Source organism: Pyxicephalus adspersus, chromosome 8 (assembly GCF_032062135.1).
Source record: "Pyxicephalus adspersus chromosome 8, UCB_Pads_2.0, whole genome shotgun sequence".
Taxonomy (NCBI): Eukaryota; Metazoa; Chordata; class Amphibia; order Anura; family Pyxicephalidae; genus Pyxicephalus; species Pyxicephalus adspersus.
Window position 1 is genome coordinate 23,512,022 of NC_092865.1, and position 15,257 is coordinate 23,527,278.

A 15,257-nucleotide genomic window follows, 5' to 3' on the forward strand; every position below is an offset into this window, starting at 1 on the left:
TGGTTTTGGAGTTCTTGGGTTGCTCTGGAAGCCAACATTGGAGGGGATGGGGAGAATCAGCAAATAGCAGCAAATGTCCTCTTCTGTAGCAAAGTACAGCAGTCCTCCGTGCTTGGACAAATTAAGGGATGGCAACTTGGCCACTTAGCAGTCCCAACCAGCATTTAAGAATTTACCAGTGGGAGACAGAGGGTGCTACGTACCACCAATAAATTCCTAGGCAGGGTCGCAGGTAGGACACTATATTTACTGTCCTGAAAATGGACATAATTCACTGGCCATGAGGAAACGGTAACCGGACGACAACTTTAACACCTGTCTAAACTTAACTAGATAGCAGCATTTATGGGTAAATGTACAGGCACTACCAGGGCACATCTAGCATATTCCAAAGTTATTAGCCCTAACCCCAAAGTTATTAGCAGTTACATAACCCTATTATTATCCACCACCTTCTATTGACCTCGGAAGTAATTTTTATGTGATTTTAACAAAGGTTTGAACATTACATAACTGTAACATTATTGTGTAAATAAATACAGTTTACTGTGCTCAGGACAGTGGGAAACTTGGTACTTTGTGTAATAAGTCATATTAATCATCGTTATCACAAGGACAATGTTCATAATTTCCTGTAAGGAGGCTATAAAAATATTGGATCCCTTCAGTGTGGTTTTAATATTTGGCACCTTTCTTTAATTCATGATTATGTGTGCAATCGTAGAGTGTCTGCTTGTGGAGCCACGTTTAAGTATATATGTAGTCAGTGTGACTGTCGGAGTTTGGCAGACTTTAATACGATAATGATTGTGCAATACCACAGTCCCAAAAGAAAAACTGACTATGTTTTGTAATTCCCCCGGTGTCTGTACTTGTAACACCTATCTAAAACTGTTTGTACCTTTGGTCACCTGTCCCTGCCATATGACTGTGAAATAACAACGGCACGGCCTTGGGTTTGGGGACCTCAGACAGTCAGATATGCAATACGTTGTTCTGGAATTCCCTTGCAGGCTATAAACAAATGAAATGAGGTGTCAAATTAATTGTAGCAAAACAGTGAAATTCAGTACCCAAACACAAATACTAGCTTAGTAAAGGTAATGTGTTTTTTCCTGAATGTATTCCGTAACTAAATGATATTTAGTTTGTGTTTATCAGTTGCCATTTTGTGTAATGATTAAACATATATTTTTTTTACATTTTGCTCACCTTTGTTACATCTCATTGTTTTTGATGATTACTTGCAGCTTCTTTGCAGCTATTTACTGCCTACCTGCATGCAAGAGAAGCCTGGATTGTCTGGTTTCCCTGGCATGTGCAGCTCAGCTTTGATTTCAGAAACCCAGAGCAATCATGCAGGTAAAACACATTGGGCCTGATTTTCTAAACTCTCCAAGGCTGTAGAGGATTTATTTTTATCAGTGAAGCTGGGTGATCCATCAAACCTGAAATGGATTTCTTCAAAGTCAATTTCTATTTGTTATATATTTTGAATCCTTGACCAAATCCATTCCAAGTTTGCAGGATTACCCAGCTTCACTGATGAAGGTGTAGCCTCTCCAGTCTTTAATAAGTCATGCCATTGCTGCAGAAGAGACATCACCTGTCCCTTTCTGCAATAATGACCTGCCTGATCATGCAAACTTTAAAATTGAATTTTAGAATGATAAAAACACCTTTTAAAAATCAGAATAATAATGTTTATATGAGATTTTAATAAACAGGTATACATATGCTTAAAAATGTATTAACTAGTTCCTAAAGTTTATAGCACTTTGTCCTTTGCTGGTGTTGAGCATGGACATATAGCTGGTAACTTCAAGTATTTATCAGTCATTTTCAAAAATATTCATGTAGAACTGGAGTTCGGACTTAGTATAAAACCATGCATACCAAAAAATGCAGAAAAATTGTTTTTGATTTTACTGTGCATGTGCAGGGGTGGGCCGGAGATTGTTAATGTTGTGATGATCCCTGATCTCCATCATCCACTGCAGAGGATGGGGCTGAGCACACACAGTTAATAGGGGTATTGGAGGAGGAGAGGTTATGACTGGATCAGGCATCATGTGACTATTAGTGTTTTGGTACCCATGCAGTCAGGATAGTTCTCCTTAGCATCAGTGAATACAAGGAATGGCAGGGCTCTGGTAGTAGATGCAAGCAGCTCCCACATGTGTTACATTGCTTGACCAGACGCCTAGGGGGGATTACCAAAGCTGAAACTGAGCTGTCATACAAAGGAGGACAGGAGGCTTGGTGTAGGGGGGATTATTTGTCAGGCGGGGGTCTGTCCTCTCTGGATAATGCATCAAAGCACCAAGCTCCGTTCTCTCAGCCTGAGCTGTCCGACACGTACCACAGATGAAATGGATGCTGCTTTGGGGGGTAACGGAACAGAAAAACTGCCCCAGGCATGTGGGTCTAACCTGGGGTAAGATTTACCTTTCTCTAGAGCCCCTACTCATTTTTCTTGTCCTGTGTTGTCTTAACCCTCACCTTACATACATATTTCCCTCTGTCTCCATGAAGCCATGACTCCCAAATCTGTAGCAATCATTGTAAATGATGTGTTGTAAATGAAACATTGATGCTACAGCAGTGCTGGTTGATGTAATTCAGGATGGGCGTATTAATTAAAAGCTATATTATTTGCATCCTGCATAGAAGGTGAAAAATCTTCATCCACACCGTAAGCAAAATGTGACTTGAACAACCATTACCCTAACATTTTAGGCAACTGACATCCATTATTATTTCTTTTCATGTATCCTAACCCTTCCTAGGTTAAATACATTCCTTTTTAAAGGGGACTCCGATGAGCTGTGTAAACAACGACAGCCATAAGACCTGTTTCACCCAGGCGGAAGCAGGCAGTGAAATATGTAACCAAGCTGGGAAGAGCTTGTTCTCAAACAATGCCTCTATCAAAGGATGCTCTGCCACATTCCCTCCTTGACTCATGACATTATCATACTCTGTGGTTGTCTATATCAAACTGGAACAAAAAGTATAACTGAGCTCGGAGTACTGCCATTTGTTAGTAGAAGTGATAATAGCCATGTCTGGAGACCGTGTTAAATTTGTAAAATCCTGATCTTTGATCCAGACTTGGAAAATGAGAGGACATTGATTAGACACAGGAGACAAAAGCAGTCTCTTATGAATGCTGGGAAGGCACTTGCTGCAGCACCAGCGAAGTTGAAGCAATTGATTAAGGCTGTGTTAGTCCTGCACGGTATAAATACTTTACATGTCTCCCACAAGGATGATGCTGATGTTGATGTATTGAAGTGTTGACAGAGGAATGCACTTTTTGTCATTCATTATGTACTGCGGTTAGATTTACCCACAGATCACCTTAAAGAGAAGCAGTTTTGATCCTATCTTTGAATTTAAAATCTGCATAACACAACCACAAATTTAGCTATGAATTACAATGTCGCTATCTGCATCTTGCATCATATTGGAGATGTGATCTTCATTTATTTCATATGGTCTTTTATGGGCAGTAAATTGTAATTTTGCATGTCAATTCCAATGTAGGAATGAGAGTGGTAGTTCAGAATCATGTGATGATGAAAGTTCGAGAATATAGATGTAAAAGTGTTGTTATTCTGCAATGATATCATGAGCTATCAAGAGACATTTGATGAAAGATGTTTACCGAATGATTGATGTTCATGGTTTCGACAGATTGGTATATAGACACATATACCTGTATTGCACGATTAATGAGCTCTTATTACCCTGCAAGCACAAAATCCTGCTGGATGAAAAATCTAAAGTGACAAGTTGGCATTGCACCAAAGATTGGCCAGCAGAGGTCCAAAACTGACCACAGGCATGCTAAAAATTTTCTGACACAAGAATCAGTCAACAATTTTCATCAATCATTATTGTGTGGAGGACTGACAATTGATTAACGCATAAATGAATGTGCTTTCTAAAAAGTCATGTTTAGATTTCAATTTTAACTTGATTTGACCACCATGCACTGCATGGGTATCATAAGTGACATTAAGGCTTAACTCATGGAATATATTACAAAATACAGATTAAGGAATTTATTAAAAAAATCATATATATTTTTATTTAAACACAACAATATTAAAAGAAAAAGGAAGAATAGGCATATAGGAAATTAATATTTGCAGCCAAGCTACAAGCAGAACTTTTCTTGTCATTTTTGAGTGCGAAAAGAATTAGGAAGAGGTCTATTTGCATTCTGCCAACACATTCTTGTTGTTCCAAATATTTGAGCAATTTTATTTTCAATACTGTTAACCAATGTTTAGTGCTCTCCGTATGTTATTATTTCTTCATGATTATATGAAACAGTGTATGTATCCTGTGTAGGCATGTGGGGGATAATCATCAATGATGAAAAATAATTGTGTGTAGAAAGGTGGGGGATGGCACAAAGTAGTTAATGAAATGTATAAAAAGTAAATGTAATGAATAAAAAGTATAAATTAGGCCCTAGCTGCCAATATAGTATTTCATTTGTCCCGTTTAAAGCATTCCCTCTTAAAGACTCCAACTTTAACGGGCTTTCATAGAAAACAGTGTGAATTCTATTTCTTCCTTCAAAGATAAAGCTAATAATTGAGATTAAAAGGGGGTCAGAAGTGAAGCTATGAGTCATTCACCATGCAATCGCTTTTCAGAATGATCATTGAAGTGTGCACTCTTTTATTGTCTCACCAAGCATGTTTTTGCAAGACATCAGAAACTTGGCTTTACCTTGGGATAAAAAATTTTGGCTTAAAAAGTAAATTTGTCAGCTATTTCCAGAAAGGTCATTGCCTTTTTAGGCAGGTTATTGGTTATAGTTTTTTTAGCATCTAAAGACATAAGGGTCTATTTATAAAGCAGTGAATCTTATATTCCTTCAAACATTCCCTGGTGGAGAATAAATTACTGCCATCGAAAAACATTGGCTTAAATTTAGTAAAGCACTCCAAGACTGGAGAGGATACACTTTTACCAGTGAAGCTGGGTGATGCAGCAAACCTGGAATGGAATTTTTCAAAATAATCTGCCATTTGCTATCAAATGTTTAGAATCCCGGAGCAGATCCAATCCAGCCTTGGAGAGCTTTCATAAATCAGGCCCAATGACCTGAAAGATTCGCCACCAGGAAATGTGTCAGTGAGTGTCTTATCCACTGCTTTATAAATAGTATATAGTAGAGTGACCAAAAAGCTGAGATTTCCCCTTATTTCCTGCTGGGACCGAATATTTCTTCAGTCGGAACACTGCCATAAAACCCTATTTATTCAGTAAATGGAGAAGGTTAGAAACAATGTCAGGCCATTATATTTTCTTGCTGTAACAGATATAGAATAGATGAGAAAATTAATTACTCTTTCAAAATCTATAAAAACCTACAAAAACATTTGGCCGTAGTGATTTAAATTGAGTCTGTCAGTCATTTAGGACTTTTAGAAGTAAATGTTATAAGTGAAGCACTGTTAGGAGTTCTATATAAATATTGTTGATTGGAAATGCTAGGTAAGTCACGATTTTAAATTCTGTTTTTCCTTTTTTCTTTTTCCTAATTTCAGAGCTGAGCCCTGCCCATGCTGGAATACTCTGTTCAATAAGAAAGCCATTAATAATCACTGTGACGCTCTAATTGGGCAAAGAACCAAAAGGTGGGCAGAGCTTATTCCTAAAGTCAGGAAAGTCACACATCCTTATTATCAAAGAACAACCAGGACAAGAACTGCTCACAGAAGGAGCTTTTCTGTCTAACTATCATGGCAGACATATTGTAGTGTCTGCTTAAAGACAGGACTTTTCAATTTGTAGTTTAAATACATTTAAAATGGCTCACATTTCACTCCCTGAGTTCATAAGGGTAATTTTTTCTTTGGCTACAAAAAAATATGTTATTATTATACAGTATTTATATAGTGCCATCATATTACGCAGCGCTGTACAAAGTCCATAGTCGTGTCACTAACTGTCCCTCAAAGGAGCTTACAATCTATTGTCCCTACCATGGTCATATGTCATTAATATAGTCTAAGATCAATTTAGGGGGAAGCCATTTAACCTAACTGCATGTTTTTTTTGGGATGTGGGAGGAAACCCACGCAGACACGGGGAGAACCTGCAAACTCCATGCAGATAGTGTCCTGGCTGGGACTCGAACCTAGGACCTAGCCCTGCAAAGGCCAGAGTGCTAACCCCTGAGCCACCGTGCTGCAATCAAAGTTCTTGATTGGAGTGCTTCTGTCAGGAGCACAGTTTTTATTAGCTTTCTTATTATTTTCCAATTATTTTTATAACATTATCTCAGCTGTTATCTTACAGATAATTGCTGTTATCTTTCTATGGTATCACAAACAGTTCTCCTAGTTCTTACGCTGCATACACACGTGCAATAATTATCGTTGGAAACGAACGACTAACGCCCATTCGTCCAATAATCGTTAACAAAAAAAGTGCACAACGATATATATATATATGCATAACTTGTGTGTGTGTGTGTGTTTATATATATATATATATATATATATATATATATATATATATTTTCCTCTGGTACACGTACGTCACTCCCCCAGGTACAAGTCACTTCCTGTATAGTTCAAACGATCGCATCTAGCACGTGTACATGATCTTTGAACCATCGTATCAATACAGCATGTACAGAATCGAGCACTATACGATCCTTCATAAAAATTGTTAATAATCGTTGATCATTCATTTTCAGACGATAAACATTGCAGGTGTGTACCTAGCCTTAGGCTAGGTATACACATTAGATGATTTTTTGCCCAAGAAAAATTTTTGCCCAAGATAAATAATAATGATCATCTCTGACAAAACTCCTGGATCTGTACTGCTTTCCCTTGATGACCATGTGGGGTTTACCGCTGTGCATTCCCATGCAGGAGAGTGTGACTGGGTGCCACTTGTCCTCCCCAATCCCCTCTGCATGTACACAGAACAGTACATGTGTGTACATAGCACTACATAAGAATGAGAGTGAAGTGGTTGTGAAGTTCGCATAGGACACTGAGTAAAACCAACTACATTCAGTCCACAAAATGTCTATACACTTTCAACAGTATAGCTAGGTGATGCAACAAACCTGGAATGGATCTGGTCCAGGATTCAAAACATTTGCTAGCAAATGACTTTGCAAAAATCAATTTCAGGTTTACTGGATCGCCCAGCTTCACTGATAAAACTATATCCTCTCCAGCCTTGGAGAGCTTTAATAAATCAGGCCCTATGTGTTGTCAGACCACAGCAGAAATAAGGAGTAGTGCATTTTTTGAAAATCAACAGGTATTTATTTGTACTGAAAGGTCTTAATGGCATAAAGCTTAGTAAAATGTGCATGAAGGTCAATATATAGAAATGTACTGTTGTTTTTTTTTTGCCGTGACATACACTAGCAGCTTCAGCAAACAACCCCCCCACCCGTTTTACATCCCTTTAGTTAAAATTAAAAAGGTATGAAATAGTAAAAATGGAACTTACTAGCATTGCATAAATTGGCATAGCCCTACCCAATAAGATGCCAACATCCTGCAGGTGACCAGTGAAAGCTATGTGACTAATTGGGTTACCCCTGTTGTATGTGGCAGGGGCCTAAAAGTTGTAGCCAAGCCCTTGAACATTCATAAGTCCTGGGCTCCTACCCATTTGGTTTTGTGGACTATCCAGATTTACTTTACTTTATATGTTTACTAGTTTATTCAAGAATTCATTTATGGCTTGTGGAGCCATTATTGACTGCAGATCATTAACGGCAAATCTGTGTCTTTTGATTTGTGTATTTAAGATTTTATAAAGCATCTGCACTGGAAATGCCATGTCCCACATGATGCATGTTGCAGGGGGTGCAACGAAAATCCTCATTGCTCTGGTTAATGGAAAGAGATTATTAGATTTGAGGGGCGAAGCTGTGAAATCACAAATCTCCTTCTGCTACCAGGACCCTTATCTGTGGCCATCTGTGCAGAGAGCAGACACGGATAGGACAAGATAGCTGGGTGAATAGAGATATTTAGCTTATTGAAAGCCTGATATAGCCTAACATCATTCCCTCATTTCTGCGGTATAAAAAGCTCTGCAACAATTCTTTTTATATCGCTTTTCATTAATATTACAAAAATAGATAATCCAGCTTTGCCTAAGTTCTTTTTTTAATGTAGTTTCCTAAACTGTGACCATCCTTCTCAGCCTGAGATATTAGTCATCAGGGGGACAGTGACGGGTGCTGCATCCTCCATGCACTCATTCCTTTATAGGCTTCCAATAGCCCATATCAGAAATCCCATCCAATACATTTTCATCATTTTATTTATTATTTTATATAGTAATAATATTGCAATTGTTAGTATTACTACAAATGTAGATCTACTCAGACAGTCATGTGAAGCCAAATTATTCAAATTTTAACTACCTCTGATCAGGCAATATAAGTGTTAAACATAACTGGGTAATGTCAGCAGTGAGCATGCTCATTAGTGCTTGCAGAGATTTTGCAGTATGTTGAAGGCTTAATTAGATACTGTCATCAGTTTGATTTTAATGCTAGAATTATTACTGGTAAATTCTATACACTCAGATCTTTTATGTGAGGGATTCACTTTTGTGTTTTAATCAATTTATTTTCATGTGCTGTACTTCCACTGGCAAGTCATATAATCCCTATTCATTTATCAGCAGCAGTTTCTGTTATAGAATGGGTGTATACATTTGGGATTCTAAAGCTGCGTACACACTTGCAATTTTTGTGGTTGGAAAGGATCTTTCACGATCCTTTCCAACGACAAGGGGCTGCAAGATGCATGAACGATGCTGTACATACAGCACCGTTCATGCTCTATGGAGAGGGGAGGGGGTAGAGCGACGGAGCGGCACCCTGCTGCGCGCTCTCCCCTTCCCTTTCATTACGATCGGCTGTCGTCCATCGTCCGTGGATCCGGCAGGTCGGTCGTCCGGACGATGGACGACACCAACTGTACACACGGAAGATTTTCGCCCGATAATTGGCCGATGCCGATTATCGGGCGATAAAAATCTGCCGTGTGTACGTAGCTTAAATACAAAGACTATTAATGTCATTAGGAGGGGGGAAATTATGGTGTTTTTTAAGGTTAATATTGATTGAGAATGCTTGTTTGTTTGCAATTTATTTGGACAGAAGCACAAGGGCAGGGGAGAGCATCACAACTTTGAATTTTAGTTTTTTTATTTTGTGTATCTGGTGGCCTATATAGCCAGTATTGCTCCCTGACAATCAGCAGCCATTAAACGTGCTTTACTATGTGTGCTATATTGACATAGCTCTGCACAATTATATAGTAAATACTGGAAAATGCTACTATTGGCTGCATTTCACAAGGACAGAGGTGCTTCCTGTCAATAAACAGCCCACAGAAGCTTTTACTGATATTTATTTTAACATAAAACTTGGTTATAGTAAACAGCAAGAAGTGGTCCTATTGGATGCTATCTGCTTTATTAAAAAGTATTAAAAAAAAGATGTCACATTCCAATCTGAACAGCACTAGTCTCCATCCTTATTTGAATATTTATTAGAATTGATTGCTTACTTGAATTTCAGCAATGATATCAAGTGATGCATCTTGGGGGGCCGTGGGCATATCAATCATTTACTTGGGCATGCACACATCAACTTGTGAATGTCAAGCAATGTTTTGCGTCTTTTGGTTTATCCAGTTTCTTTACTGATATAATTAATACCTTAAATATAAAGGAAAAGCCAACTACCTATGGCATAAGTACCCAAATTAATGGCAATAGAGGTAGCACTAAGTAAGTAAATGCCTTCCGATTCCTGTTTCATTTATTATTATTTCATTTAGGCATAGATGCAAGCAGAAGGAATCACCAACAGAATTTTTATATACATTAGAACTCAAGGACTTCAGAGAGTAAATTGTAATAGGGCATCCAAACATGAATGATCCGATGATCCTGAGAAGTAATCTGACAAAGGATGGCTGTAGAAGTCCTTGGTCCAGGCGAAAAAACGTCCCTCTACATCGGAATTGTGCTATGGCTAACATTCACGTTCTTTATTACCTTTAGCACTGTGGTGTAAATAATATTTTCCAGAAAAAATACCAGGTTTAATTTAATGCAAACATCCACAGAAGTTTATACTTACCCACATTTTGCTCGCCTACCACTGGAGCTTCTGGAAGTGCAAGGGATGCTCTTCGTAAACTACAAGCCACAAGTTTACATTGATCTATAGACTATTCTATATATTCTATAGACAATGCTCTCATACGGAACTGGTCGGTAATGTTTCATTATACTGGGAAGTACCAAGTATTGGCTTTTTCCCACCCAACAAGAAGTATATGGTGATCAGGGGATTAGTTCATTCCTTGAATTACCAAAACACCGGTTTGCTTTATTAAAGCAAACAAAATGGGCAGCTATTGTGAAGGTGTTTTTTTTTTGTTCTACTTTTTAACCAGAAGAACTGGTTGTTATACAAAACAGTGCTCCTATCCATTTTCTCTGTAAAGAAGTAAGCTTTTAATATTTTTACTTTGAATTACTCTGACCCTTTATCCATTAGTCATAACATTATGCCCATTTGAGGAGTTTAAACTGTAAGGTCTAATATGTCATTGCCTGGCTATTTAGTGATCTAAGAAGTGATCTGATCTTGGAGTTTTCACAGCCTGAAGAAGTATGAACCCTTCTGACTTAATAAGATGCATTGCCCTCCTTGTTAAGGTGCGTACACACTTCCAATTTTTATCGTTCCAATCGAACGACGATGTGTGTACAATATCTACGAACGATCGTGTCGTTACCTCTATGTGCAGGATCGGTGCTATACGATCGTTCATATATATCGTGCAGGAACGTTCGTCGTTCGTTTTCCGACCATAATAATTGGAAGTGTGTAAGTAGCTTTAGTGTACTCATGCATGATATTTTTAAGTGCCTGCTCCTTCAACTGTCTGTGCCCATTATCTGTAGGTGATCACAATGAAGCTTGACAGCACTAACAATTCTGCAAATGTTAATACCTTGTACCGTTGAGCATGTAGAAGCTTCAAGGGGAAAATGTAAAATTTAAATATACATATATTTTTAATTATGTAAGTTTTATAAATGGTCTTTTATATACTTTTCGTCATTTATTTGAAAATTAGTAAATTACTAAAAGTTATCTAGACATATAGCATGCAAAATGAGAAGCATAATACATGAGTGATTTTTTCAGGCTTATTCAACAACACCCATAAAAAAACAATTTGCAGAAGTCAGCAGCTCATAGCAGCCAGACATGATTTACTTAAATTAGTGACAAATGGTTTCTAATTGATAGGTACTGATTCCTGCCTTTGCATATGAACTTTGACTTTTTTACATAGCTGGAATATTGTGTCATTACAAACTGTCATGAGTCAACCTGTGTTTTCTACAGTATTAGTAGCAGTTTAATAACACCTTTTCACTACGCAAAATGAAATAAACACATTCAACGTATTCTGTTTTCCCATGGCTTATAAACCAAATGCTGGATGAATCAGTGACAATGTATTCTTTGTATGCAAATACTGAAAACAGGTAGATAATCAAGGTTAGATTCTGGCTTACTGCTCAGATAACCAGGAAATGCCATTTACTATTACAAATATTTTGGAGCATAGACAAAAAAACAGTCAGTTGAACAAGAAGGAGAATGGAACATTTACCTTGTCACCTCCTGCCTACATGCAATACACTCAGCAATTCCGTGGGTTCAGCCATGAAACAAGACAATGAAAACTGCATCATAGGAACAAAGACATTGCCAGAGTATGTGGCTGCCCCCACCTATGTCACTGATTAGAATGGACTAAAGGCTTTTTTTTTATAATAGTAATAAAATGTTAATGTGAAGCAAAATACACATTCTTGCTGTAACTTTCCCTCACCATAAGAGTATTTTAAACTGATCCTCAATCAGAGCACCTCGAATTGATCCACCATCAAAGCTTGTGGAACTGATCCACCATCAAAATCCCTTATACTAAACCACATTTAGGCTTCTCAAACTGATCCACCATCAGGTTCCCTCAAATTGGAGCCTCTCAAACTAATTCACTATCTGATCCCCTTGATCCCATTTTGAAAAGTTAATACTTTGAAAAATAAGCATATTGCTTACTTGATAGGTCTTTTAAGATGCATTTACAGTTTACTTTGCCTTGCAGTCAGTTTGACTTGTATAAAGGAATAGAAGTAGGACAAGCACAAGCCTTTAAATTTACCTTAACTCAAACATTACATTACTATATTTGACTTTACTAGCACACAGTGCACAGGCATGACCAACTGTTGTCACTACCAGAAAGCTTGTCCAGTGCAATGATGTTCAGCGGACACTGGAGAAAGTGTACAGAATGTAGAAGGACAAGGCTGAAGAAAGCTAGAACAGACAAGTGCATATGGATGCAAAAAGGGTAAAAAAAAAAAGGCAACAACACAAATAAACAAAAAAAATGAAAAATGAATATGTCTGTGAAATGTTTTGTCATCCATAATAATTCCAACTAAAATATTAAACAATCACATTGTACAAGTTGCTGCAACACAATTACCAAATCAGGTAGGCTGCTTTTTGTCCCCATGTCTAGGTCCCTATTGAAAATCTACTGGGTGGTGCATGTCATTCAAAATATTAGTTTTTTCATTAACTCTGTTGAATGAATGAATGTTAATTCATTACCATTGAATTATTTTATGTAATTTACTAATGGACATTTGTCCAAGTGAGGGGAAAATCCACCCAAACGTGGGGACAGGCTGAACAGAAACAGATTTGACAATGCATAAGGTTTAGAAGGTTTAGTACTGTCAAGTTGTCCCATGAGGAAGATCTCTGCTTCCAGTTTATGTGACTATTGTGAGACAAAACACAAGATCCATACTTTCTGACTGTGGTTATTATGTACATTGTGAGCGCTCTCCTATTGGTTGGTACACAATTTTTGGCACTGATATATTGTTTTCAGGGTAACAATATGGAGCCTCAATACAAGATATACCACACCTGCACTTATTTTTGGCAAAATCCATCCATCACAACAGAATGTACATAGCATTTCACATTTGTGGACTGTATATTGCTATATTGCATAGAGCTGATGAAAAGTCATCTCAATACACATATTAGCTCCTATTCTTCCCTGTATCCCCTAAATCCCAAAACATTTCCTCCTCAAAAAAATTTTACATTTCTTTTGGGATTTTTGAACACTAATATACATATGTATTTTTAAATCATTAGATGTTCCTTGTATATAATGATGTATATGTGATAATTCCTCTATGCAGACACATTAAACAGATGCAGAAAATGGCAACAAAATTTTGGGAACTGGTCTGATTGGGACAGAAAAAAATCCTTTTGCTGACCATTGATAACATGAAAAATATTCACATTTAATAAATGTAATTACTTTTGTTAATCATTTTATATCTCATCATAAAAACCAGTATTCAATAAATTATATGAATTCATTTCCTGTTCTGCTTTTCCCTTCATGAATCAATGAGTTCCTGCCTGGAAATACTAAAGTTGTGGAATGTGGGATTTGCCTTCCCATGGAGACACAACATTGAATCATTGAAAATACATTGATGACACAAAATGATTTCTTCTCCCAGGAGTTCTGTGTTTAATAGGTTTAGTAGTCAATAGCAGTAAGTAAGTAAGTTAAGAGTTTATAATCTTTATATGATTGGTTTTTCCATTCTCTCACCTCATGTGTGTGGAATATGTGCATAAAGGTGTATAAAGGTGGACATGACCACTTCATGATCAAAGCACCTACTTCAATTTACTGCGTGTTATTGGCAAGGTTAGTCGGTTAAAAAAGAAAGGCTGAAAAAAGAAGGCTATTACAGCCAGCACATCTAAGGGCTTGGTAGCTGAAATATATAACATTTTCTTTATTAGGTTGAAACAGAACAAGTATATTGCTAACTAATAAATATTATTGAAATAGGAAATAATATAGATTGTAAAGTGAAGCTCTCTTCCCTGTCATTGCTTGTTGATTCTACTGTTGGTCAACCTAGTATTCTAGTCATCAGAATAAAAAATCATTTTTAGATATAAACTATAGGACTTGTTTCCAATGACTGTGCTGTAGCATATTTTGCAGATTTTTTTATAAAGCCCCAAAACACTTGGATAAAGCTAACAGTGGGCCCCTATGCATAATTGTCTTAAGCCCCGATCGTCGAGCTGACTTGGGATCCCTATTGGACCCTCTTGGCCAATGAGGATCTGGGTCCCTTGTGCAGTGAGATACTTTGCACTTCCTTACATCTGCCCTTGCAAACATGTGTACAATATTGTGGAATGACTGTGTTCTGCAATCAATATGGGGGACATTTAGCAGCATTCTCTGGTGGAGAATCCTTAAGGCCCGTGTGTTTTCGATAATAGTGACTGATTCTTCATCAGGGAATGTTTGGTGAAAGCCAGATTCAGTGCTTTAGAAATGGACCCCAGTATTTTAAAAGGTTCCTCGTGGTACTATTCAAGCAAGTATCTTGGAGCACATTCCACTACTGTATGTCCCAGCAGACAAAAATACAAGCCTTATATAAAGAATGCTTCACAAAATATTGGAGCTTTGTGCAGAAACTGCAACATGTGTTAAATTGCAAATTTATGTGTTTCAGCAATCATATGTTAGTGCGTGAATGTTCTTTTTTTAGGTAAGCTCTTGGTTTCCTTTGATGTTGACAATCTCCTTTCAGCAATGGCTCAGCTGAGTACCTGCCTAAGGCATAGCAGGAGACCATACAGATAATCTTTTCTTCATTATTACCTAATCTTATTAGATTTATATAGACTCTGCTATTACAGATTGCTTTGTAAGGAATATGGGGCTGCTAAAAATGAATAATCCTAAAAAATAATATGCAATTGCATCAATTTAATTCAGTCTACATTTCCACAATAAGGATTGTTAGGCTTGCAACTGAAAGTATAAATTTTTTTTTTTTTTTTCCTGTGTAACCATTTGACCTAAACATGGCCATAAGCTGCGTACACACGTCCAATTTTTATCGTTGGAAATGAACGACGAACGACCGATTATCCAAAAATCGTTTGTAAAAAAAGTAACCAACGACGCCGACGAACGAGGATAGTCGTTGGAAATGAACGACCGGACCGGCGGATCGGATTGGACGACGATCGTTGACCATCTATCGTGTGTACGGTCGTT

General features: G+C 37.4%; 1 protein-coding gene across 6 annotated transcripts in view; it reads left to right on the top strand.

Annotated features, from left to right (window-relative positions):
- Nucleotides 1-2,106: 2,106 nt before the first annotated feature.
- Nucleotides 2,107-15,257, top strand: part of LOC140336579 (regulator of G-protein signaling 8-like) — a 40,045-nt gene continuing 26,894 nt past the window's right edge. For 2 of the 6 annotated variants that reach the window (XM_072419788.1, XM_072419790.1), the window contains exon 1: nt 2,109-2,437. In XM_072419788.1, coding sequence (XP_072275889.1) covers nt 2,310-2,437 — 128 coding nt within the window. In that variant the 5' untranslated portion in view covers nt 2,109-2,309. Of the gene's footprint in view, nt 2,438-15,257 lie in introns of all 6 variants that reach the window. The other 4 variants (XM_072419786.1, XM_072419787.1, XM_072419792.1 and 1 more) reach the window with 4 other exon arrangements.